This window comes from Macaca nemestrina, chromosome 17 (genome assembly GCF_043159975.1).
Source record: "Macaca nemestrina isolate mMacNem1 chromosome 17, mMacNem.hap1, whole genome shotgun sequence".
NCBI lineage: Eukaryota > Metazoa > Chordata > Mammalia > Primates > Cercopithecidae > Macaca > Macaca nemestrina.
Genome location: NC_092141.1, coordinates 61,948,178 through 61,973,972, shown reverse-complemented (window position 1 = coordinate 61,973,972; position 25,795 = coordinate 61,948,178). Strand labels below are relative to the sequence as shown.

General features: G+C 53.4%; 1 protein-coding gene and 1 long non-coding RNA gene across 8 annotated transcripts in view; one reads left to right on the top strand and one right to left on the bottom strand.

The window, feature by feature from the left end:
* Positions 1-1,248: 1,248 nt before the first annotated feature.
* The window catches only part of LOC105472281 (Rho GTPase activating protein 23), a 95,281-nt gene continuing 70,734 nt past the window's right edge, over positions 1,249-25,795 (bottom strand). For all 7 annotated transcript variants that reach the window (XM_024789894.2, XM_011725386.3, XM_071083036.1 and 4 more), the window contains 7 exons: positions 23,508-23,581; positions 23,132-23,221; positions 22,165-22,290; positions 15,745-15,786; positions 15,077-15,173; positions 12,956-12,987; positions 1,249-3,717 (listed from right to left, as the gene is read on the bottom strand). In XM_024789894.2, coding sequence (XP_024645662.1) covers positions 2,680-3,717; positions 12,956-12,987; positions 15,077-15,173; positions 15,745-15,786; positions 22,165-22,290; positions 23,132-23,221; positions 23,508-23,581 — 1,499 coding nt within the window. In that variant the 3' untranslated portion in view covers positions 1,249-2,679. The remainder of the gene's footprint in view (positions 3,718-12,955; positions 12,988-15,076; positions 15,174-15,744; positions 15,787-22,164; positions 22,291-23,131; positions 23,222-23,507; positions 23,582-25,795) is intronic.
* Positions 9,930-13,439, top strand: LOC139359626 (uncharacterized). Its single transcript, XR_011615798.1, has 3 exons — positions 9,930-10,058; positions 12,598-12,799; positions 13,328-13,439. It is a non-coding gene; the product is annotated as an uncharacterized lncRNA (long non-coding RNA).

The window sequence follows — 25,795 nt, the reverse complement described above, 5'->3', positions numbered from 1 at the left end:
AGGTTGCAGTGAACCTAGATCCAGCCTGGGCAACAAGAGCAAAACTCCGTCTCCAAAAAAAAAAAAAAAAAAAAAAAAAAAACCACAAGATGTGTAAAGCCCTTGCAGCTGGTGCAGAGCCTACAATGCTATAAGCTCATTTGCCCAACAGAAACAACTTTGGAGGGTGGGGCATAGGATTCAGTGAGCAACTGAGCTCTTCCCAGCTCCTGAGCTCCTCCCTAGATGATCTTTATATATATACAGATTTAAATATATATATATTTAACAGAGGAGGAGGAGGGACTATACTATGTTGCCCAGGCTGGTCTTGAATTCCTGGGATCCCGCCTTGGCCTCCCAAAGTGCTGGGATTACAGGCGTGAGCCACCACCGCAAACCCCTCCCTAGATTCCCTTTAACGACTGTCACCTGGCCTTCCTACAGAAGGCTGCAAGGCTTAGCAGAGGCAGCCTGTAAACTGGCTGGGGCGACTACAAAGCCACCGCCCGCACAGAAGGACGCCCAACCCATGTTGTAAGCTTACACATGTTAAGAGGACAATGGGGCTGGGTGCGGTGGCTCAAGCCTGTAATCCCAGCACTCTGGGAGGCTGAGGTGGGCGGATCACGAGGTCAGGAGATCGAGACCATCTTGGCTAACACGGTGAAACCCCATCTCTACTAAAAATACAAAAAATTAGCCGGTGTGGTGGCAGACGCCTGTAGTCCCAGCTGCTCGGGAGGCTGAGGCAGGAGAATGGCGTGAACCTGGGAGGCGGAGCTTGCAGTGAGCCGAGATCGGGCCACTGCACTCCAGCCTGGGCAACAGAGCAAGACTCCGTCTCAAAAAAAAAGGGGGACAATGGGCAAAACCCATTCTGTCCTTTTGCAATATCATCTGAGCCTGGAGTGCCTAGGACAGCTGGCCCAGGCCTCCTGTCTGTGGGGCAAGACTGCTGGAACCATTGTGAAGCTCCAGGTAGGCCTGAGAAGGTGCCTGTGCAGCTGCCTGGGCTCTGTAGGAATAGAGAGCAGGTGCCTGGAAACCTCCCACAGCAATGAGGGCCACCCACTCTTCCAACTCATATCTGTCCCTGTATCATTGACCAGTCCTGGGGGACACTTACAAAAAGGTCACCAGGAAGAAGTTTTCCTCCGCCCTGCCACCACTTGGTCCAGTCCCCATCGCCCTCCTTCCCTGGGCCAGGTACCTCGCCTGTCTCCCAGCCCCACTCTGGCCCTCTCCCTCCAAAACAAGTGAGACGGCTGACTGGTGCCTTGAGGAAGGCCATTTATTTCCAAGATATAGACTGTACTTTTAAGACAGGACTTTTCAGAAGCAGGAAATTTTAGTTGTTGCCAGAGAGGTGTGTCAAGGACACAGTGAAAGGAGCCATGCGGACATGGGGTGGAAGGCTTTGTCCAACACTGTTACAACACTTTTGTAAATGAGCAAAACATCTTTAAAAATCCTTATAAATTCTTTATAATATGTTACACATTTAGAGACAATATTTACAATAAAAGGATGGGGGAGGGAGGGAAAGAAATCTACTTTACAGTAAATCTTTGCATAAAACAAGAGGACTGATAGACGTGGCAGCGGGTTCACCACCTACCTGGGCTTCCCTGGAATGAGTGAGGGTGTGTGGGGGCTGGCCTGGTGACTGGAAATCTATTTACAACCTGTGGGGAGAAGAGGGCGCTGGGTCCTGTCCATCCTGCAGGAACAGCCCAGCTCAGACCCCATAAATCAGTGTGTGAGTGACAGAGACACCAGGGGTGTTGACTATCCCCCCTCCTAAGGGGAAGAAGGTGGGCTTCTATGTGCCTGGGCTGTGGAAGGAACAGGCACAGATGGAAGAAGAAAAAGAGGGGTAAGGGAGGTACCAGAAAGGGGGACCCTGGACCCCCCCAAAACTGGGGAACAGGCAGCTGCCCGTGGTTAAAGCGCTTAGGGGGTGACTCAGGCAAAAGGATGTTGGGGAGTAACCCTGGTGAGGGTTTCAGTCCTGCTTCCTTGGAGTGGCCCCAATCCCCTTCTCCAGCTCTGACAAGGGGGTGGGGCAGGATCCTGTGTGCACCAAAGGCAGGGAGCCCTGGGGGGCGAAGTGGGGACCAGGGTGAGGGTAGGGGGACAGAAGTCGCTACTGGAAACACCTTGGGACAATGACTGCACACACTCGCACACACAAACCCCTCCCTCCGTGGACATACGCATCCTACACCTCCTCCCCCCAGACACACACACATCCCCACTTACAAGCTGAGGTGGGAGGGCAGAGGAAAGAAGCAAAAAGCCAGCATCACCCAGGATCTTTCCTTTAGTCTGAAACTTGGGGGTTCCCTAGTCACACGCCATGGTCCACAAGGGTCCCCAAGTGCAGCCACAGAAAGGTTCAGAAGGACCCATCAGGCGCATGTGTGCAGGGACACAGACCCCAGCAGCTCACGCCCTCTCCGCTCCCGCTCATTACCTCTGGAACCCTCTTCCATTCACTCTGAGTCCAGTTCCAGCCTTCTCCTCTGCCCGCCCCCTGCCAGTTCCAGCACACCAACTAGGGACTCGGCCTGCTGCGCCCTCCACCCCCACCGTGCACCCAGGGGCCACAGAAGGGGAGGTGCAGGCTGGAGGAGCCTCCTGGATCCCAAGGGGCTCTGGGGAGGGGTGGGGCCCGACCGGCGCGGGAGGTGGGGATCACAGACACTGATGCAGGCGGGAGGCGGCCGAGCGGCGCGAGGGCTGGCTCTGCAGGGCCCCCTGGTCCCCGGGCGCGGGCGGCAGCGAGGCCGCGGACGACGGGGCCCGTGCCTTGGTGGATTCCAGGCTGCTGAGTCCGGAGTCCTTGTTGTCACTGTGCGCCCGCGCGCCCGCAGGCTCCGGGGGTCCCCCTCCGCCCAGCTCCTTCCACTCGTTGAAGTTGAGGTCGGTCAGCGGGCTCTGCACCACCACCGTGTGGCGGCGCCAGCTGCTCCGGCGCCTCCGGGTCTCGGGTGACAGCGGCCGCCGCAGGCGCACGGCGAGCATGTCGTCTGCCGTGCCGCGAAGCCGCAGCCGCAGCGCCTCCATGCGCGAGGGCCGCGAGGCCAGCGCCGCCGCCGGGGGCCGCAACGACTCCTGGCTGCTGGACGACGCCGAGCCGGGCGGCTCCGGGACGCGGGGACCGCCCCGGCTCGCGCCCTCGCCGTCTGGGCGGCCCCGGGCCAGGCGGCGGCGCGCCAGGGTGTCGCAGGGCATGAGGTGGTGCGAGCTGAAGGACGGCCGGCGCGTCAAGCGTCCCCCAGGCCCCGCGCCCGCCACGCCCTCAGTGTCCGTCTCCACGTGGCTCAGCTCGCTGCGCTCGTCGTCCGCCTCGTCCCCCGCGCCTGCCCGCCGACCGCTGGCGCCCGAGCACACGCTGCGGTCCATGGTGGACAGGGTGGAGTAGCCCGAAACAATGGAGCGCGTGTCCGCGGCCGGCCGCTCCTCCGGCGCCGCCGGGGGGCTGAGGCGTCCGGGGGCCTCGGGGGCCTCGGGGGCGACGGCGCCAGGCAGCGGCCCCTGCGGCCGCTCCTGAGCCCCCGGCGCTGTGGCCCCTGCCCCAGGCTTGTGCGCCTCCTGCTCCGAGTCGTCGTCGGTGCTGCTGCCCAGCCCCCGCGCCTCCCGCCGCTTCTTGCGCTTGCGGTTGACCGCCGAGATGAAGGAGATCGCCAGCATCTCCCGGGCGTACGGCTCCTTCTTGGGGGCCCACGAACCCTGTGCGGGAGACAAGTCAGGATGCGGGGGTGCGCCCGGACTCGGTGCCCTGCCGACCCCGCTCTTTTCCCTATCCGCCTCCACGCCACGGCACCCAGTCGCCACAGGGCCCAGCTAAGGCCAGCACCCACGGTTGCATCATAAAACACTCCTCCTGCAGCCCCGTGCCCCCTCTGTCCAGAGACTACCCCCGCGCCCCATCCTGCAGCCGGCTCAGCACTCCCGCTGGCCCAAATCCAGGCTCTCAGCTCTTTCCTGTGGGCTGGGCTGGTCTGCCAAAGCCCCCTTCCATTCTGTTTTCCGTATGCAGCCCTGGCTAAATCCTTTAGACTTGGCTCTGGTGATGATGGTCTCTCCACAGTGAATAAAGCTTGGCAGCCTGAGTCCGTTTCACACACGCTCCTGGGGTGTCATCACCAGAGCTTCCTGCATGCTGGTCCCCAGATCCCCGGCAGGGGCGCTCTCTGACCGCAAGTCCCCCACCTCTCCACCTGCCGCCACCTGGAAACCTGCCTTCCCACCTGACCAGCATCTACAGGCCTCTCCAGGGTAACCCGCCCAAGTTCACGTGCTCCCTTTTCCGCCGGACCCCACCCGCTCCCCCGACCCCGCCAATCCCCAATCCCAGGTCAATCCCGCCGCCAGCTCTGCCCCTGCAAGTGGCTGAAAGATCGCGTATGTATGGTGTCATGGTTTAGATTGGAGCCGCCCTCAAACTGATTTCCAACCCTAAGTTGGGCAACTTCATGCCGCTGTTCTCACCTGAACCAGCCCTCACTGCTACACCCTGTGGTGTTTTGGGGTCTTGGCCTTTCACACTTTCCCAGGAGGGTCCATGCTGCCGGCCATGGCCTTCTGGAAGCTGGTTTTCATCTGCCCTTCTGGCCTCTCCTCTGCCTCTTGGGAGGCTCTTCTTGCCCACCGCTTCCCACTAAGACTCAGTGTTCCCAGGACTCTGTTCTTGGCACCTTTGCCTTCTCTGTTTGTGTTCCCTAGAAAATACCATTCCCAAGTAGCACTGCTATCCAGACCTCCCTGTCCAACACAACACTCTCTTGAGCTCCGGAACTCTTCCTCCCATTGAGAATCCACTTCTACCTGGTGTCTGTAGGCTCTTAAAACTCACCTATCTGGAACCACAGCATCCTACCTACCCCCGCCCCAAACTGCCTCCATTCACATTCCTCACCTGAGGGCGGTCTTTTGACCCCTTCCTCTCCCCTCCACCCACAGCCAAGTCCTGGATTCTTCTGAAATGGCTCCCAAAGCCAACAACAACTCCTCCTCCTCCTCCCCCTCCTCCTCCTCCTCCGGCAGGCCCTCATTCTGCCCTCTCTTGGGCCCTCCTGCCCCTCCTAATAGGGTTTCCCCGCCTCCACCCTTGCCCCAGCCCAGGTCCCCCCTCCAGAGCCACCATTCTGAAGCAGGAATCTGATCCTCACCCAGCTTTGCTCAGAAGCTTGCATGCCCCAGCACCCACCAGGATAAAGCACACGTTCCCCAGTTCAGCACATGGGGCTCTTCACAACCTAGTCCCAACTTTCGCAGCCCACTGCCCTGCCCTGCCCCCAACCCCAACACAGCCCTCACGTGGAAATATAGCACTACCAACCCTTCCTTTGATGTGACCTACACTGTTACATTGCTGCCAGCCCTTAATGTCCCCTTGCCCTATTTGCTGGATGAGCTCCTACTCACCCTACAAGGCCCAGCTCAAACATGGCTTCCTCTGTACAGCAACCCCCCAGCCCTCCCTTTGCCTGAGATGGGAGATCACTTCTCTATGTTCCTGTCGTCTCACTGTGCTCCTCGCTCTTCTCACATCAGCCTCATTGAACTCTGAGCTCCTTGAGAGCAAAGGCAGTGACTTGGTTGTTTCTGCATGGCACATAACAGGTGTTTAATAAACATTAAATGAACTAACAATTGGTGAGTGGAGTACCCTTAACACAGGAAGTCTTGTAGAAGCAGATGCTGGGACTGGTTCCTATCTTGGGCTGGAATGACATGACAAGGTCATGCTGTCCTTCAGCTCCTCCTCACAGACCACCTCTTGTTTCAGCCATGGTGTAATAATGAATGGAGACCCAGATGCCTCTTGTGACCACTGCAGCCACTGTCCTCTCTCTCACATTAATTAGTTCTGAGAAAACCAGAGCATGTCAGGGACTCAGGAGTCACAGGCATGTGGCTCCTGGGCCATGGTTGCCCACAATGCACAACTCCAGAAGGCACCCCCTGGAGTTGTGCAATGTGGTTGCACTGCTAGGATTAGCCTAGGGCATATGGTGGCCAATACTGCTTTCTTTCCTGGCCAGTGCTCTCTGAGAGACTTAAGAGGCCGCTAGGATCATCTGATCAAACTACCGTCTCATCCCAGCTGGTTCCAGAAGCAACAAGGTCAGACTGAGTTCTCTTCCAAGGAATGCAGAGGTCAGCAGATTCACAGAGAGAGCAGGGAGTTAATCCAGGATATACTGCAGGAAAGCAGGGGGCCACCAGGAGCAATGGAAGGAAGTGACAAGGACCTGATGTAGGTCACTATAATGAACTTTCTCCATGTCACAGCAATCTTATGATGGTGGTGCCTGTCAACAGAGGTGTGCATGTGCTGGCAGGGGCTCCATGCAGAGCTTACAGGGTACCCTTGCACCAGGCTAGAGCATTATTATTATTATTATTGTTATTATTTTGAGACAGAGTCTCCCTCTGTCACCCAGGCTGGAGTGCAGGTGGCGCAATCTCGGTTCACTGCAACCTCTGCTTCCCAGGTTCAAGCAATTCTCATCACTCAGCCTCTCAAGTAGCTGGGATTACAGGCACGCACCACCACACCTGGCTAATTTTTGTATTTTTAGTAGAGATGGGGTTTCACTATGTTGGCCAGGCTGGTCTTAAACTCCTGACCTCAAGTGATCCTCCCACCTTGGCTTTCCAAAGTGCTGGGATTACAGGCATCAGCCACCGCACCCACAACATTTTTTCTTTTGTCCAGTGTATTCATTTGGCACACACCAGGCATCTGCCAGGTGTCAGGCACATGGCTGTGGAGTGGACTTACAAACCTGGCCAGTGCAGTGCTCAGAGACCCAGACAGAAATGAGCCCAGTTCCGCCAGCCAGTCATCAACTGCTTTCACTCACTGCTATGGACTAAATTGTGTACCTCCCAAACTCACATGTGGAAGCCCTAACCCCAGTTTGGAGGTGGAGCCTTTGAGAGATAATTAGGTTTAGGTGAAGGTGGGACCTTTTGATGGGATTGGTGCCCTTATTAGAAGGGACACCAGAGGGCTTGGGCTCTCTCAGTCACTCGCGCTCTCTTCTCTCTGCCTTGCCTTGTAAGGACACAGTGTGAGAAGGTGGCCATCTACCGTCTACAAGACAAGACAGGCAGGGAACCCTCACCAGAAATGAGCCACGGTGGCACCGTGATCTTGGACTTCTAACCTGTAGAGCTCTGAGAAAAATCAATTTCTGTTGTCTGAGGCACCTAGCTATGGCATTTTGTTACAGCGGCCTGAGCTGACTTTATACCCACCCTGCCCTCAAGCTCTGATCTCACAGCCGGGCAGGGTCACCCAGGGCAGGCCTCATCTCCTAACAGGTTCTGTCTCAGAGATAGAGGCTCTGGAGCAGGCGACTTGCTGGTTGTGAGACCTGGGGCAAGTTACAGAAGCACCTCTGGCCTGTTTCCTCAACTGCAAAATAAGGACAATTCTATCTCTAACTCAGGGCATTTGTGAGGATTAAATTCTGAGCACAGTAACACAGCAAATGCTCAATAAATTGTAACTACTCATATTGTTGAATACTTTAAACTTAGGAATCAGCGATGACCAAAGGCATTATTGATGATGACTGGACTGCCACCTTCTGCCAAACAAGCTAATTACCAGCAGGAATACTCTGGAGAAGGCGCTCTTAGCTGGAGTCCCTGGGTAGGCTTTGGGGGTCCATAAACTTGAACTTGCCACAGGATTTGTATAGATAGGTGTCTTTCTGGAGCAAGAGTGCATAACTTCCCTCTTTTCTTTTTTCTTTTTTCTTTTTTTTTTTTTGAGACAGAGTCTCGCTCTATTGCCCAGGCTGGGAGTGCAATGGTTCAATCTTGGCTCACTGCAACTTCTGCCTCCCCAGTTCAAGTGATTCTCCTGCCTCAGCCTTCCGAGTAGCTGGGATTACAGGCGTGCAACACCACCCCCAGCTAATTTTGTATTTTTAGTAGAGATGGGGTTTCGCCATGTTGGCCGGACTGGTCTCGAATTCCTGACCTCAAGTGATCTCCCCACCCTGGCCTCCCAAAGTGCTGGGATTACAGGCATGAGCCACCATGCTTGGCCTCCTCTGATTCTTGAAGGGGCCTGAAGTAGATGGGGAATCCCTGCATTCCAGTATCTGTTGTCAATGCAAAAATGTTCACGGTCAATTCCCCCTCAGGGTCAGGGTCATGGAGAGGTTTCTTATGGAGCAAGGGTTGGGGTCAAGGAATTTGAGGAACTTGAATAAGGCAGGGCCGGGGAAATCAGACTGAGCCTGGTCAGGAGCTAGACTTCTCCCTGTACAGTAGGATGCTCACGGGTTATTGCAGGCCGTAAAGAAAGCTAAGCAGTAGGCAAGGGACCACCAGAGAAGACAAAAGTGGTCCCCTTCCCCAAGAACTTGGAATTAAGATGATAAGGAGAGTGGGGTGCAGTGGCTCATGCCTGTAGTCTCAGCACTTTGGGAGGCCGAGGCAGGAGGATCCATTGAAGCCAGGAATTCAAGAACAGCCTGTGCAAAGAAGCAAGACCCCATTTCCACAAAAAATACAAAAAAATTAGGCAGGAGTGGTGGTGTGTGCCTGTAGTCCCAGCTACTAAGGAAGTTGAGGCAGGAGGAGCACTTGAACACAGGAGTTAGAGGCTGCAGTGAGCTGTGTTCGGGCCACTGCATTCCAGCCTGGGTGACAGACCAAGACCTGTCTCAAAAAAAAAAAAAAAAAAAAGATGATAAGGGAGCCTTCTGAGTACTGAACAGCTCCACTCCACCCGCCATGGAGCTGGGAGACTGCCAGGTGTGCCTGCCCACACTCCTACCCAGGATAGCCTAAACCATCCACACAGGGAGGCAGGATCAGATGTGGCTGTAACTTGGGGCACCGACACCGCCTGGGTGTCCTGGACACAGCCGGGAGAGTCTAGAGACAGGGCTGTCACATCTAGAACAATGGTTTTTGATGAGCTTGGGAGCACCCTAAATCGAATCCTCCCTAGAAACCCAACAATGTGAGACAGAACCAAGAGTGGCTCAGATGGAGGCTGTGGGAGCTTGGATCCCTGCACGCTTGGTCCCCTCATACACCTGTTGGTGGTCATGACCCCATGGTGGCTCCAGGGAACACAGTTTGACCATCACTGACCTGGGTTTTAGAGTCAGGCAAAAGACACAAGAGGCTGGCAGTCGTGAGAGTCCAGCACTTGCAGGGTTCGTGCCCACCCGCAGAGCTCACAGTCCGGCGGGAGGCCAGGCCCTGGTGCCAGAGGCAGCCCCTTCCCTACAGCCGGGACAGGAGGCTGCAGGCTCTCAGATGCCTGGTGCCTCCTGCTTCCCTGACTCCGATTCCTGGTCTCCCCAGTAGATGAGACTGAGACCACTGCGGCACACACAACTGAACATCCCTGTCCTGCAACAGTTATTCCTATCGCTGTACTTAATAGGCCGGCAGCCTGGTCCGTGCCTTCATTTCTTAGAGGCTTGGCCGGCTGGTCTCAGCTCAGGCTCAGGACAGAGCCAGTCCCTGTGCCAGAAAATCAAGAAACACTCAGAGCCTGAGAGCAGAGGATTAGAACTCAGATGCCAGAGCACCACCAAGGAAGGAGGCCACCTAACCAGCTCCCCTCCCTGAGGCCCAAGAATATGCCCAAACTTCTAGTTACTTAAGTTCTGTGAGCCTTGGCTTCCCCATCTGTAAAATGGGGATGGTACAAAACTCAAGGGTCTTTCGTAAAAATGAAATGAAACCGATGTTTGTGAAAAGTTCTCTGCATACTGGCTGGCACCTAGTAGGTGCTCAGTAAATGTGCACTCCCTCCTCTTTCATCTCACACTAGTGATTGTGATGAACTCACTAGGTCACAGTGAAGTCTCCGAGTCAGTTTACAGTAAAGAAGTACTCTCTGAAAAGCACGTTCTATTGTTCAAGGCCCTATGATTGAGAAGAAGGCCTCCTGCAGGAGTTCCCAGGCTAATGCAGGAGTCAGGCAGGCCCAGACTGGGAAGCAGTAACTGCTAGCGTCTCCGGAGGAAGGAATTTCAAGCCAGGTGGCTTCAAGGAGGCAGTGGCTTGTGAGCTCTGGGGAGGTCAGTGTTGAGACCACTGGAGACAGGGTGGGGTCACAGGAAGCAAATGAGGACATCTTTTGGCCAGAAGGGGCTCAGAAGGGGCTCTCCGGGGAGTATGGAGAAGCCAGGCCCAAAGGGGCGGGGCATGACGGCTGGGCAAAGTGCTGGCTCTTGAGAAGGGGCCGCACCTCCTCAGCCCCTTCAGGAAATGTGCCTTGCTTCATGGGACCTGTCTCAGACTTCCTTCACTCTGCTCAGACTTTCCGTGACACCTTCACGCCTAGCAGAGGTCCTCACCTTCCACTTCGCTGAGGAAAGAGCCATCAGCTGGGGGTGACCCCAACGACCTGCTGCCAACACTGCCTGCTAGTGTGCCCCCTGCCACCTCCCTCTCTTCCTACTACACCCGGGGATGCATCTGCTAGGAGCACAGGCTGCTGCTGCTTCATGGGCTCTGGGTCCAGCTCTTCTTCTCTCTCTCTGTCTCTCTCTCTCTCTCACCTGAATCATTCCCATTGGCAAGTAAATATGTGCTTTCATCTTTTTTTGTTTGTTTGTTTTTGAGACAGGGTCTTGCTCTGTTGCCCAGGCTGGAGTGCAGTGGCATGATCATGGCTCATCACTGCAGCCTCAACCTCCTCCTAGGCTGACATGATCCTCCTGCTTCAGCCTCCCAAGTAACTGGGACTACAGGCATGCCCTACCATGCCTGGTTAATTTTTGCATTTTTTGTAGAGTTGAGGTCTCACTATGTTGTCCAGGCTGGTCTCGGACTCCTGGGCTCAAGGGATCCTCCTGCCTCGGCCTCCAAATGTGTTGGGATTACGGGTGTGAGCCACTATGCCTGGCTACTTTCATCGTTTAATGAAAGCTTCCCTCAAGCCACATATTTTCCCATTTTTGTTCTGTAAACATCTCTTCACAGTTGGACTTCTCACAAGAGTGGTCTATGCATGCTCTCTTCCCTCCCTCAGTTTATTAGCTCATTCCATCTGGTTTCCGCCTCCACTGTGCCTCCAAACCTGCCAGACAGATAGTCTATTTGTTCATCAGCTTAGTGTCTGTCTCTCACTAGAAGATAAGCTTTGTGAGGGCAGGAACCTATCTGTTTGGCTCATTATTTATATTTTCAGTACCCAGCACAGTACTGATATAGAGTAGACGTATTAGCCCTATCTTTTTCAAAAGCATTGTCAGGTTTTGGTATCAGGGTAATGCTGGCCTCATAAATGAGTTGGAAAGTGTTTCTTCCTCTTCTATTTTCCTTTCTTTTTTTGAGACGGTGTCTCGCTCTGTTGCCCAGGCTGGAGTGTGGTGGCAAGATCTCGGCTCACTGCAACCTCCTCTTCCCAGGTTCGAGCAATTATCCCACCTCAGCCTCCTGAGTAGCTGGGATTACAGGTGCATGCCACCACGCCCAGCTAATTTTTTTTGTATTTTTAGTAGAGACGGGGTTTTACCATGTTGGCCAGGCTGGTCTTTAACTCTTGATCTCAAGATCCGGCCTCAGCCTCCCAAAGTACTGGGATTACAGGCGTGAACCACGGTGCCCAGGCACCCTCTTTTATCTTCCAAAAGAGATAGTGGAGAATTGGTATTATTTCTTAAATAACTGTTTAAATAATATTTAAATAATTCAATTATTTAAATAACTATTTAAATATATCAATATTTAAAATTATACTATTTTCTATTCAGAATATTTTTAAATTATTAAATTGTTTAAAAATTTTAAAAATTCCTTAAATATTTGGTAGAATTTAACAGTGAAACCATCTGGTCCTGAAGTTTTCATTGTTGGGGAGTTTTAAATTACATATTCAATTTCCTTAGGAGGTATAGGACTATTCAGGTTATCTATTTTTTTCTTAAGTGAGTTTTGGCAGTCTGAATCTTTCAAAGAATTGGTCTATTTCATCTAAGTTATTCAATTTATGGGCAACTTTATGCCCATAAATTCAATAATGTAGAGGTCTGTAGCCGGGCGTGGTGGCTCACGCCTGTAATCCCAGCACTTCGGGAGGCCGAGGCGGGCAGATCATGAGGTCAGGAGATCGAGACCATCTTGGCTAACCTGGTGAAATCCCGTCTCTACTAAAAATACAAAAAATTAGCCGGACATGATGGTGCGCGCCTGTAGTCCCAGCTACTCGGGAGGCTGAGGCAGGAGAATGGTGTGAACCAGGGAGGTGGAGCTTGCAGTGAGCCAAGATGGTGCCACTACACTCCAGCCTGGGTGACAGAGCGAGACTCCATCTCAAAAAAAAATAAATAACTTAGGGGTCTGCAGTGATGTCCCTCTTTCATTCCTGATATTGATAATCTGTGCCATCTTTCTTTTTATTCTGTCAGTCTGGCTAGAGGTTTATCGATGTCATTTTTTTTCAAAGAACCAGCTTTTGGTTTCATTGCTTTTTTCCAACTGTTTTCAATGTCATGGATTTCTGCTCCTCTCTTTATTTCCTTCTGCTTGCTTTAGGCTCTCCAAAGACCTTAAAGGATATCTGTTTTATTTGTTATAGCACCCCACAGATTTACTGATATCCCCATTTTACAGATGAGGAAGCTGAGGATCAGAAAGTGGTTAAGTAACTTGCCCAGTGTCCCAAACTACTAAATGGTGGAGCCAGAACTCAAACCCAGGACTGTCTGACTCCAGAGTCTGTGCTTCTAACCACTGAGCCACATTGCCTCCTAGGCACGTAACTCCCAGGCCAGGTCCTTCTACTACAGCAGATGCCTCACCAAACACTGCCAAGGTAAGCAGCTTGGCACTCAGTACCTCCCGCCTTCCCTCCCAGGGACCATCAACTTTCCCCATGGTCCAATTGCCATTCCATCAATTCCCTTGAACAAAAACCAAAGTGGGCTGGCTTGTACAGGGATCAAGCCTTCAGAATTGCCTTCACACGTACCTTGGACTTGGCTGAACTACAGGTGGTAGAATCTGTTGGTGAAAGACAGAAAAAAAAATGAAAGTTGCATCAGGGAAAAAGAAAGCTGAGTCTTATGCACACAATTCCCTCTCCTCAAAGGCTTCAGAAACCAGGGAATTCTGAAACATAAGATCTCCCCAGGCCCTAGGAGTATGGTGGACCTCTGATGTCATTTTCTATGGGAGAGGGATGGAGCAGAAAATGATGTTAATTGCCACTTCCTCTAGAGGCAGGAAGTGACATCAGGCTGCCAGCCACTGGCCCCTCATTTACTGATGGCTAAGGGCAAGGGGGCATTGTCTTTGAGCCTGGTTCCTCTTCCCTTCCCCTCCCGTCCCTGTTACTCTGAAGCACTGGAGAGAAAATGCCAAATATCAGATGCAGTCCATGGAAACCACCACAGTGAAACACAGCAAATCACAGGTGCTCTGGAGAAATGGAGACCACACAGTGCACGGAGAGGTGGGTGCCCTACATCCACCCCCAAGCACATGAGAAAGAAGAGGGACCACGTGAATAATGGATAAAAGGGCAGAAATGAAGTGGGTGGGATGCAGGAGGTGGAGTGGGCTGGTGATTAGGGCCTTGATAGGTTCCACCTCCGGACCTGGGGTCACCCTGCCCTCATGGGCAGGGTCCCCAGTTACTACCAGAGTTACGAAGCAGACTAAAAGCATGGTTTCTATGGGACTTGGGTCCCACTCCCTTAATATCACTGGGGTGGAGAAGGAACCAGAAACATGTCCTGGCAGGTCCTCTCCAAGGCTAGAGAGGGAGCAGATTGGTCCAAGGGCCTCCCGGGGTCCCACAGGGTAGTGGGCAGGTGCGGTTAATCCACACTCTCTGGCAGGCAAGTTAGACGCCCCCTCTCCAGACCCCTCCCCCTGCACAAGGTGAGAAAAGCAAGATGGAGGACCACACACGACACACAGGGCGCGGGGGGTGGCGGGTGATTAGAAGAGACACAGGGCCCCTCTCTGCCGTCCCGTCCCCATGTCTCCTGCCCCCTCCTGAGCCTGCCCCTGGTGACTAGGGAGCTCCTGTGTGCCTCTGTCAGAGACAACAGAAATGCTAAAACTAAAGGGAGGGACAACCATGGCAGGGGGAGGAGTCAGTGGCTGCAGCCACAAAGGGAGTGGCCCTCATCTGTCTCTGAGGACGTAAATCATCTGTTCTCTGCCACGAGAGGGCCGCAGGCCTTGCAAACATGACTTAGGGCCCCGGTTTCTTAAGCAGGAAGAGGCGGCCCATTGGGGTGACTGAGGCAGGAGTTACAGATAAAGAGAAGCTTCTGGGCGTGGCATCGCTGGTCTCCAGAGAGCCTGGGTCCCCAACCCAGATGACCAGCAGTGGTGACACTTGGCACAGAGAGGCCGCAGCGTCTGTGGCACTGCAGGAGGGCAGCAATCCGATGCCCAGGCGTCCAGGCAACGGGGAGGGCCCTGGGCCCAGTGAGTGCCTCCTTCCTCCTGAGAAGGCGCTTTAGGATGGGAGGGGTGTGGACTGCTGGGGTAAGTTGATAACAAGCAGGGGTAACTGGCATGTCAGCGTGGGGTCCTCACAGCCTGGGACATTCTGCCTGCCTCTGTGCCCACCCAGCCTTCTTATAATCACCCGCCACTGTTAGTGACCGAGGCCGCAACACCGCACTGTACCCTTTAAATCTCCAACAGGTCCGCTGGAGGAGGGGACGGGGAGGAGAAGAGGAAGGGGTGGGAGGAGAGCACGGGGAGAGGAGGAGGGAGAGGCGGGGGTGCGAGGAGAAAAGGAAGAAAAATTAAAAAGAGGAACATGCCCAGAAGGACACAGCCAGCCCGTGAGAAATTAAAGGCTGAGGAAAGAAACCAGTGAGAGAGGGTGAACAAAGCTCCGACCCTGCCCGGGGCGGGGCAGCTGCGCAGACAGGAGGCGGGCACGGGGCGAGCTGGACTTCCCCAGGGAGGGAGAAGGCCCCCAACAGCTCCATCTCCATGGTGGCTGGCGGGGCGGGGGGGCCGCTGGGGTGGCGCAGGGAAGCTGGGCATCTGGCCAGGCATCTGGGGCCCGCAGGAATGTAGTGTCCACCCTCCCACCTCCCCACTCCCAGGCCCCTGCGCTCACCTGACCCCGGGTCGCCAGGGGGCACTGTCCTGCCAATGTTGGGCAGGAGGTACTCAATGTTGGGCACTGCCTGAGGCTCCTTGTCGCCCACAGGGGTCTGCGAACAGGAGGAGGGGTCAGCTGGCATGCCCTCGGATGCTGCGCTGCCGACCCCCCAGAGGGGGGTGTCCTGATGACGGAGCCCGTGTCTCCTCCATCAGACCGGGCTCACTGGGGCAGGGACCATCTCCCTCATCAGCCGAGGATGATTCCTATATGTCCCCTATTAGATAGTTCTGCACCTTCCTCAATACCTCGGAACCATGAAGGCCAGAGTGGCCCCTTCAGCTGGGGGCAGGAGCTGTGTCTCCCACACCAGACTGGAACTCCTCCAACCTATGTCCTTCCCAGTAGCCTGGAGGGCGGAACTGACTTTACTCCTGAACTGGGTTCCCTCTGAGCAAGGTCTGCATCTCCCCCAGTTAGACTGGGGACTCCTGAAGGCAAGCTTTGTGCCTCTCTATCAGACTACGGGCTCCTGAGGAGTGGGTCTGTGTTTGCTCCATCAGACTGGGGAAGCCTCAAGGACAGGCACCTTCCCCAGCTTAAGTCTCACTGCCCACCCCACCCCCAAGGACTGGGGCTTACCCCAGACCAGCCCCCATACCAGCCTGGCCCGCATCACTTACTCTCTCTCCCTTGTCCTCTTCGTCACTGAAGAACCAGTCTGACTGCAGAGAAGACAAAAGGAAGGGATGAAATCAGCGTGGGAAAGAAGAGTCTCCTCCACCTGCTCCTTCCAGAGGACCCGCTCAGGCGGCAAGGGGCGCCTCTCTCTCCACAAACCCCAGGCTGGCGGGGCTGCAAAAGAGGGCTCAGAGGGAGCTTGACGGACCCTAAAACCTGACTCCACAGACTGTAAAAAACCCTAGGGGAGAGAAAAGGTGGGACCCCAGTGTGGGAGGAAACACGGCCGGGAGTGGGAAGGGCGACCTCAGACCGGAGATAGGCTCAGGGAGAGCTTCACTTTTACTTTTCTCTGAACACTGTCCTGGGCACACCCCTGTGGTACACTCCTCACAGCGAGCCAGGGGGCAGGGAGGCACCAGTGCTCTTAGTGTTGGCCAGGTCCATGGCTGTAACAGCCAAGCATGCCCCATGCCACCTGCCACCCATGGGTGCCACACTGACAACAGGGGTGTCACATACCCAGCCCAGAAAAGGAAAATGCTAGGAGAAAGGTGCTGGAGTTTTCCTGAGGGGCAGGAGGCGAGAGCTTTCTCATAAAGGCCAAACAAGAGAGAAAATAAAGATCCCCACACTTTAATATATTTTGTAAAATTTGAGAATCTTGAAGATAAAATTCTAAGTTTTCTGGAAAAAAAAAAAGCCAGATTGCTTATAAATGAACACGTATCACAGGTACTTGGAACTTTCAGCAGCAAGACACAAGAAGACAAGAAAGTAAGTTTCGATGTGTTGAAGGAACCTAGAATTTTATACCCTGCTAAATGCTTTTTTTGTTTTTGTTTTTTAACAGAATCTCACTCTGCAACCCAGGCTGGAGTGCAGTGGTCAATCTTGGTTCACTGCAACCTCTGCCTCCTGTGTTCAAGCGATCCTCTGGCTTCAGCCTCCTGAGGAGCTGGGATTACAGGTACACGCCACCACACCTGGATAATTTTTGTATTTTTAGTAGAGATGGGGTTTCATCATGTTGGCCAGGCTGGTCTCAACTCCTGACCTCAAATGACCCGCCCACCTCCACCTCCCAAAGTGCTGGGATTACAGGCATACCACAGATTGTTTTAATCACCACTTAAGTGAACCTCCTGCTTTCTGGAGCCACCGCACCTGGCCTTGAAATAAAGGTATCCTGAGACATCAGGAAGTTTACTACACAAAGACTCTCTTAACTGAATACTTGAGCAAGTAAAGAGATGAACTTCGGCAAGCCCCAAGAAATAACTAAGACACTTTTGGCTTTTATTTTATTTATTTGTTTACTTTTGAGACAGGGTCTCTCGCTGTTATCCAGGCTGGAATGGTGTGACATGATCCTAGCTCACTGTACCCTTGAACTCCTGGGCTCAAGAGATTCTCCCACCTCAGCCTCCTGAATAGCTGGGACTACAGGCATGTGCCACCTTGCACAGCTAATTAAAAAAAAAAAAATTGTAGATTTTGTGATTACAAGCGTGAGCCACTACACCCCACCACTTTTGGCTTTTAGATGTGGTGGAAGGAAGACACAGAAACTGATAAGCATTAGAAATTGACAGTGACAGGCTGGGTGCAGTGACTCACGCCTGTAATCCCAGCACTTTGGGAGGCCGAGGCGGGCAGATCACCTGAAGTCAGGAGTTTGAGACCAGCCTGGCCAACATGGTGAAACCCCATCACTACTAAAAATACAAAAAGTAGCCGGGCATGGTTGTGCGCCCCTGTAATACCAGCTACTCAGGAGGGTGAGGCGGGGTAATCGCTTGAACCAGGGAGGCAGAGGTTGCAGTGAGCTGAGGTTGCACCACTGCACTCCAGGCTGGGCAACAAGAGTGAAACTCCATCTCAAAAATAAAAAATTAAGATAATTACCCTTTACCCGCCTCAACACCTATGCAAGAACAAGAATAGGCAATTTACAATCTCATTTATGTAGACTTAAAACACACAAAGAATATTATATACATTAAGGATAGCCATGCATTTACAATAAGTGGAAGGCGTCCTGGAAGGACACATACTAGCCTATTAAAAGTGGGCACCGGCCAGGCGCGGTGGCTCACGCCTGTAATCCCAGCACTTTGGGAGGCCGAGGCCGGCGGATCACGAGGTCAGGAGATCGAGACCATCCTGGCTAACACGATGAAACCCTGTCTCTACTAAAAATACAAAAAATTAGCCGGGCATGGTGGCAGGCACCTGTAGTCCCAGCTACTCAGGCGGCTGAGGCAGGAGAATGGCGTGAATCCGGGAGGCGGAGCTTGCAGTGAGCCGAGATCGCGCCACCGCACTCCAGCCTGGGCAACAGAGTGAGACTCCGTCTCAAAAAAAAAAAAAAAACAAAGAGTGGGCACCTGGGGGAGGGGAGAGCAGAGGGGAAACAAGGGGACTTGCCTGAGCATGCGCCATGAGCCTCGGTTATTATCGCTTAGATCTGACATGTGATTAACTAAAACAGCACAGGAAGGCCAGAAGGGAAACAAGAAAGAGATACAAGAGAAGACAGCGAAGGAAGATAAGAAAAATGCAAGCTCTGGCAGGGCGCAGTGGCTCACACCTGTAGTCCCAGCACTTTGGGAGGCTGAGGCAGGTGCATCAGCTGAGGGCAGGAGTTCAAGACCAGCCTGGCCAACATGGTGAAACCCCAGCTCTACTAAAAATACAAAAATTAGCCCGGTGTGGTGGTGTGCGCCTGTAATCCCAGCTACTTGGGGTTGCTGAGGTGGGAGGATCACTTGAGCCCAGGAGCCAGAGGCTGCAGTGAGTGGAGACTGCGCCGTTGCACTCTAGCCTGAGCGACAGAGTGAGGCTCTGTCTCAAAAAAAAAAAAAGGAAAAGAAAAAGAAAAATGGAAGCTCTGGAGTCAGTCGTCTTGGTTCAAGTTCACCTTAGCCAAGTGACTTTCCCTCTGTAAGTCTATTTACTTATCTCTAAAACGGGCATGATGTGAGCACCTCCTTCTAGGCCTGAGGAGGACTGAGATGAAATACTGTATGGAAAACACTGAGTGCAGCACATTGTTAATGTATAATAGATGTGAGCTACCGTTATTCAAAAGTGCAGCTTCCAGAGACAGGCTGACCAGCGGGAGCCTGAGGATCAGCCCAAAGAAGCCAGCCTTTAACTCGCGTTTGAAGATGCCCAGAAGTACTCTGCAAACCACGGCGTCTACAGGAAGCGCCCGGGTGGCCACGGCTCTCAAGAGGAATCCACACTAGTTCCTGCCACCCTGCTTCTGCACGTGCTGTTCTTTCCGCCTGGGATACCCTTTCTCCCTGCTCTGCCTGGCTAAGTTCTCATCATGGTGCTCTAAGACAGTTCAAGAACTCCCTGACTACGACCCCAGCCCCGCACCCAGGGCCAGGGTGGGTCCTTCTCTGGGGCTTCCTTGGGCATAGCCCAGAGCACAAAGAGACGCAGCTTTTACTGGTAATATTCCTTCTGAGCAGGCTCCCATTCATCCCATTCCTTCTGAGCAGGCTCCCATTCATCTCCGTGTTCCCAGCATGGGGATCTGTCTCTGGTGTGGAATAATGACCACGACGAAGAGGATGACAGTCAATTCTCACACAACACTTAGGACCTACCAGGCACCGCGGCGAGTGCTTTAGCAGACATTCACAACGACGTGAAGTAAACAAACTGTCATCTCTACCTTACAGATGTGGAGACTGAAGCACAGCAGGTAAGGAACTTGTCCAAGGCCACACAGCACATAGGAGCAGGCTGGCCCCAGAGCCACCGCCATCAATCCCCCCACCCCAGGGGGCATTTGGCAATGTCTGGAGACACTTTTAATTGTGACAACTAGGGTGACATTCCCAGCATCTAGCAGGTAGAAGCCAGCGATGCTGCTCAATGTTCTATAACACACAGAACAGCCTCCCACAATAAAGACTTATCTGGACCTCAGAGGTTACTAGTGCTGAGGCTGAGAAACATTAGGTATCGCTGCCTTTGCTGAGTGAGTCCCTGAGCAAATGCCCTGGGCTGATCTTTGTTTGGGTTCCACTGGACTTCGTAAACACAGGCAGGGGCTGCTGGCAACTTACCCGCTGTGAGGTCGGACACCGGGGTTTGCTCTCCTCTCTGCTCTGCCACTATCTTCCTGTGTGGCCCTGGGCAAGTTGCTGTTCCTCTTTACCCCCCAGTTGCCACCCTCTTTCCGACCTGAAGACTGGTCTGGGTGCCCCAAGTGACAGCAGCACTGCCCTGGCTATGGAGCCTCCAGGCTAGACAGAGGCGGCACACGTGGGTGCGTAGGCTTTCAGGGCTTGCAGAGTGGGTGGCTCATTCCCTCGACAATCATCCAGGGCTCATTACGTTCAAATGCCAAGGAGGCAGCGAAGGGAAGACCACCAGCTCAGTTAGTTCTCGGGAATGAATCTCTGAGTAGAAAAGCCCAGCCTGGCCGGGCGCGGCGGCTCACATCTATAATCCCAGCACTTTGGAAGGCCGAGATGGGAGGACCGCTTGAGTCCAGGAGTTCAAGACCAGCCCTGGCAACATAATAAGACCTCATCTCTACAAGAAAAATACAAAAATTAGCCAGGTGGTGTGGTGGTGCGCATCTCTACTCCCAGCTATCAGGAGGCTGAGACGGTAGGATCGCCTGAGCCTGGAAGTGGGCCATATTTGCGCCACTGCACTCCAACATGGGCGACAGAGTGAGACTCTGTCAAAAAACAAACAAACAAACAAACAAACAAAAAACAGAAAGAGAAAAGAGAGAAAGAGAGAAAGAGGAAGAAAAGCCCAGCCTGACATAACCTCAATTAGCAATTTACTCATTCATTTATTTACTCTACAAACACTGAGTGTCCACTGTGTGCCAGGCACTAGCGTCAGTGCTAAATGAGACAAACTCCACCTTCTCCACCCTGCCCAGAGCAGAGACTCCCATCTTGGGGCTTTGGCCTCCTTCCTCCCTGAAGGCTGTAGTTCCTGACACCTCAGCTGACCTCAGGCCTCAGGCTTCCAGGAGCACAGGGCCAGACACCCACTCTTCACTGCTGCTGCCCCCAAAACACACCCTCACAGGAGGTTCCAGGGCTCCCTGGTGCCCTGGAGAGCTAAGCTTTCCCAAGTCCTCATCAGGAATCCTGATACTGTGGGGCGGCCCTGGCCTCCCAGACAGCTCTGGAGTGGTGTTCCCAGTGTCCGGATGCAGAAGGCTGGGATCCTCCCTCCCGTGGCTCGGAGCCCTGAGCATGCAGTGAAGGAGGGAGATGGGCAGGCAAGACTGTTAGCATGGCTCAGCTGCACACCGCCTCATCTCCTGCCCCTGGCCCCTTCCCTCCCTCCCAGGCCAGCTCAAGGAGGGACCCGGGAGTCTGCCCTTTGGGTTGATGGGGAGAGGAAAGCACAGGCTTTGGTAAGACAGACCTGGCTTGAAATCTTGGGCTGCCACTTATTAGCTGTGTGACCATGAGCAAGTCGCTTTGCCTCTCTGAGCCTGTTTCCTCCTCTGTAAAATGAGGGTAATAGGGCCCAGCTTTCCTTCCCTAAAGTGTCTAGGGGACTTGGGGCTAAGGCTTCCCTTCCTCTGACCAGCTGCCAGTCTTATTTCCCCTGGCAGGAGGGGCTCTGTTCCCATCCTTTGTGGACTGTAACAAGAATTGGAAATGGAAAATCTATATGATTCATAATAACATCCACGTGTGCCCCAGAAGGCGGCAGTACTGCCTTAGGGGTGGGCTCTGGAAGACCAAGGCCTCCTGCGCCCTCTGCTGGCCACTCTGGGTTCTCCTCCGCCCATGCCCAGTAACAAGAACCTACAGGAACAGGGTTGTTGGCATCCAGGAAGTCATGAGAAGGGAAGTGGCCAGCCCAGGACATGCCAAGCACTGGTGCAGGATCCCGCCTCAGGCCGAGGCCCTGTGCCCTATCCCATCCACCCCTCATTACCATGGACATCACCACTATCTCCCCGAAACCTCAGTGGGGCCAGCAGGGAAAGTCACTAGAGCCAGGGCCTCCTGATGTCAGGTGAGACCTTGGCTCCCGTCTGTTCGTGTCTGCCAGGACACCTCTGCAGGGGCCACCTTCTGAAGCTGCCCCTTCCGCCCTCCATCAATAGCACCTTCCCTGCCCTTCCTCCTCCTCTGCCTCTCCCAGGCATCTTGGATGCTCGGGGGCCTCTTGACTCTCCGGCTGGGGACCCAACGTCCCAGGGCAGCAGGGATTCCAGGATCCACTCCTGTCTTGCCTTGAAATGCAGCCCATGACTTTGGAGGAGTATATACCACCCTAGCAGCATGGTCTAAAGCTGCCAAGCCCTTCCTGGGGCTCGAGCAAGAGTGAGGGGCTGAGCAAGAGCGAGGGGTTCAGAGGAACACGGCCTGGGCCCCAGGGGCTGCCGGGCGACCCTCAGAACAGGGGCTTACGTGCTGGATCAGTGTCTCCACGATCTTGTAGCGGTCAGGCATGTGGGTCACCATGTCTGTCATGTTGTCCTCGGAGGTCCTCACCAGTGTCGGCCCAAAGACCAGGGCCAGGTTCCGGGGTTCCATCTGGGCAGCAGGGAAAGCAGGTCATGGTCAACATCCTGAACTCAGTCTTCCCTCACTCTGGGCCCCTGAGGCCTCTGTCCCCAACTACATCTTCACCAGTCCCCAGCTTAGAGGGTGGACACCCCCTTGTATGGGCATGGAGATGCTTGATGAGTAGAGCACAGGCCAGATTTCAGCCCCATTCATTCCCAGGCCCAGCAGCCATGAGCAGTGCTCAACCTGCACACCTATACAGGGCACCCCTGAGTGGTCAGTGCCAGCAGTGGGAGACCCTGCAGCAGGAAACATGTTGGAGGTCCCAGGGGTTATTTTAGGCCTGGGGAAAAAATCCAATCACTTCCAGGTGCCTGTAATCCCAGCTACTTGGGAAACTGAGGCAGGAGAATCGCTTGAACCCAGGAGGCGAGGGATGCCATGAGCGGAGATTGCGCCACGGCACTCCAGCCTGAGCGGCAGAGGGAGACTTCATCTCCAAACAAAAAATAATCCTATCACTCTGGAGCCTCATTTTCGCCACTGCAGAACCAGAAGGCATAAGAGGTTTGATGAGGCAAATGCAATGCAAGGGACTTGAGCTAAGTCAGAGGATGTCAGTGCATCGGATATGGGGGCCAGGGTTCCCTGCCTCTGGAAAGCTCTCAGAAACTCAGGAGATGGCTCTCTGGGGGAAAGCACTGGCCAGTATGTAGGAGCAGGGTGGGGATGGAGCAGTCATAGGAAGAGGGCGTGCCTAGAGGGGCCTGAGTTATTGGACCTGCAGGAGCTCAGCGCGTGCTCAGGGTCCCCACACAGTAAGTCCTGTGCTTGCCTCCCCTAGACTCCATGCAGGACCCCTACCCACTTTGTTTTTCTCAGAGTGGTCAGCGATGGTCTTGAGATGGCCCACAAGGAATTTGAGCGTTTCATAGTAGTGTCCTGGGAGATCCCGGATCTGAGTAGGAGAGAAGAGGGGCATGGGGACAGGCTATGAGGGCCTCCCCCTGTCCCCCGTCACCACCATGCCCCAAAGAGTTCCTACTACCATGCTTCAGGGAGTCTGGGATCTACCCTCTAACCCCCCGTTCTCTTGTATGGATGGGGAAACTGAGGTCCGGAGTGGAGCAGGGCTTCTCCAAGACCACAGGGGTCGTAGGCAGCACCGGACTCCCCACCTCCTGGGAGAGATGTGCTCGGGCAGCCACCCCACCTCATGCCTGGCAGCACCTCTCTCTCCTTACCAGCTTCCGCAGTGTCCTCATCCGCTCCCGCGCGTCCTCAATGCGGTTGGCCTCGATGAAGTCGTTGTATTTGTCTAGAACACAGCGGAGACTCTTTAGAGAGGTGGTGGCAGCGCCTTCCCCTGTTCTCCGGGCCAAGGGCCCTGCTGGAAGGGCTGTGTTTTGAACTCCAGTTGGGGGCTCCACAGCCTCTTGCATATGTGAATACACCCACCACAGCTGCACTTGGGTGTGCATCTGACCTGGGGAGGCCCAGGTGTGTTCATTTGGGAGGCGATACGATCTGAGCTGCATGCTGACCCCAGAAAAGGGGTCCCTGCCCCCATCGCCAGGACATGGACACCAAGGTATAGCAGGTCAGAAGAGAAGGACACCTGGAGAGGAGGAGGGGCTTCAGACAGCCTCCACCAAGGATTCCCCCAACTCCCTTCAGAACAAGTCCACGGGGACCTTTGAAAACTAGAAGATGATAAGCCTGTTCTGAAATTCATCTGGATGAGCTAATGCACAAAGAAAGCCAGGAATCGTTTTTAAAGAAAGAGTAGTGTGGGAGGATCTGCCCCACCAGAGACTGAAACATCCCGAACGGATGGCACAGCGGAAGCCGGCTGGCACAGCAGAAAAGGCAGAGCAATGTTAAGGCTAGAAAGGGGGGAAGCGGGCCATGTGGATATTTACTATATGATAAAGGCAGCACTTCCAATCGGGGGGAAGGATGGGGGCCTCAAAAGATGTCCCCGGGACAAATGGCTACCGTCTGGGGGGGATCATTTCTAGCTCACAATACACAAAAGCAGTCACACGGCAGAGTCAAACGTGAAAATTATAAAAGCACTGGGGAAAAAATAAAATATTTTCGTAATCCTAAGGCCATCCTAAACATGAGATGCAGAATCCATGAAGAAAAGATGAACAGCTTTGGTCACATTTTAAACAATTGTTTTCAGCCAGGCACAGTGGCTCACGTCTGTAATCCCAGCACTTTGGAAGGCCGAGGCGCATCAGCTGATCACTTGAGGTCAGGGATTAAAGACCAGCCTGGCCAATGTGGCAAAACCCCATCTTTACTAAAAATATAAAAATTAGCTGGGTGTAGTGGTAGGCGTCTGTCTACTTGGGAGGCTGAGACAGGAGAATGGCTTGAACTCGGGAGGCAGAGGTTGCAGTGAGCCGAGATCGCACTACTGCACTCCAGCCTGGGTGACAGAGTGAGATCTCAAAAAATAAATAAAATTAAATAAAAATAAAATTAAAATTAAAAATTGTTAGGCAGGGCGTGGTGGCTCACGCCTATAATCCCAGCACTTTGGGAGGTCAAGGAGGGTAGATCACCTGAGGTCAGGAGTTCGAGACCAGCCTGGCCAACATGGTGAAACCCCGTTTCTACTAAAAATACAAAAATTAGCTGGGCGTGATGGTGGGCACCTGTAATCCCAGCTATTTGGGAGACTGAGGCAGAAGAATCGCTTGAACCCCGGAGGCAGAGGTTGCAGTGAGCTGAGATCGCACCATTGCATCCAGCCCAGGTGACAAGAGTGAAACTCCGTCTCAAAAAGAAAAGAAAAATGTGTTTTCAGTTTCCATACTGCAAAGTGAAAAGGCAAATGGCAGGCCAAAGCAAATATTTGCAAAAACTAACAAAGGGTTAATATGTGTAATACACAAAGAGCTTGTCTCCCACAATCAACATGAGAAAAAGATAACCCAACAGAAAAATGGGCACACGGTCTGATCAAGCGATTGCAGAGAAAATAGAAACAGCCAGTATAGTAATGAAAAAAGATTTAATCTCCCTAGTAATGAGGGCAATGAAAATAAAAACAATAATGAGATACCATTTCCCTTATCTGATTAGCAAAAGTTTAAAATATTAGTAATATTCAAAGCTGTCTGGGTGAGGTGGCTCATGCCTATAATCCCAGCACTTTGGGAGGCCGAGGCGGGAGGATCACTTTAGACCAGGAGCTGAAGACCAGCCTGAGCAACGTAGTGAGACCCTGCCTCTACCAAAAAAAAAGTTTTTTTAATTAGCTGAGTGTGGTGGTGCAAACCTGCAGTCCCAGCTACTCAGGAGGCTGAGATGGGAGGATCACTTGACCCCAGGAGGTTGAGGCTGCAGTTAGCCATGATTGCGCCACTGCATTCCAGTCTGGGCAACAGAGCGAGATCCTGTGTCAAACAATAGTATTTTTATTTTTACTTTATTTTATTTATTTATTTATTTTGAGATGGAGTCTTGCTCTGTCACCTAGGCTGAAGTGGAGTGGTATAATCTTGGCTCACTGCAA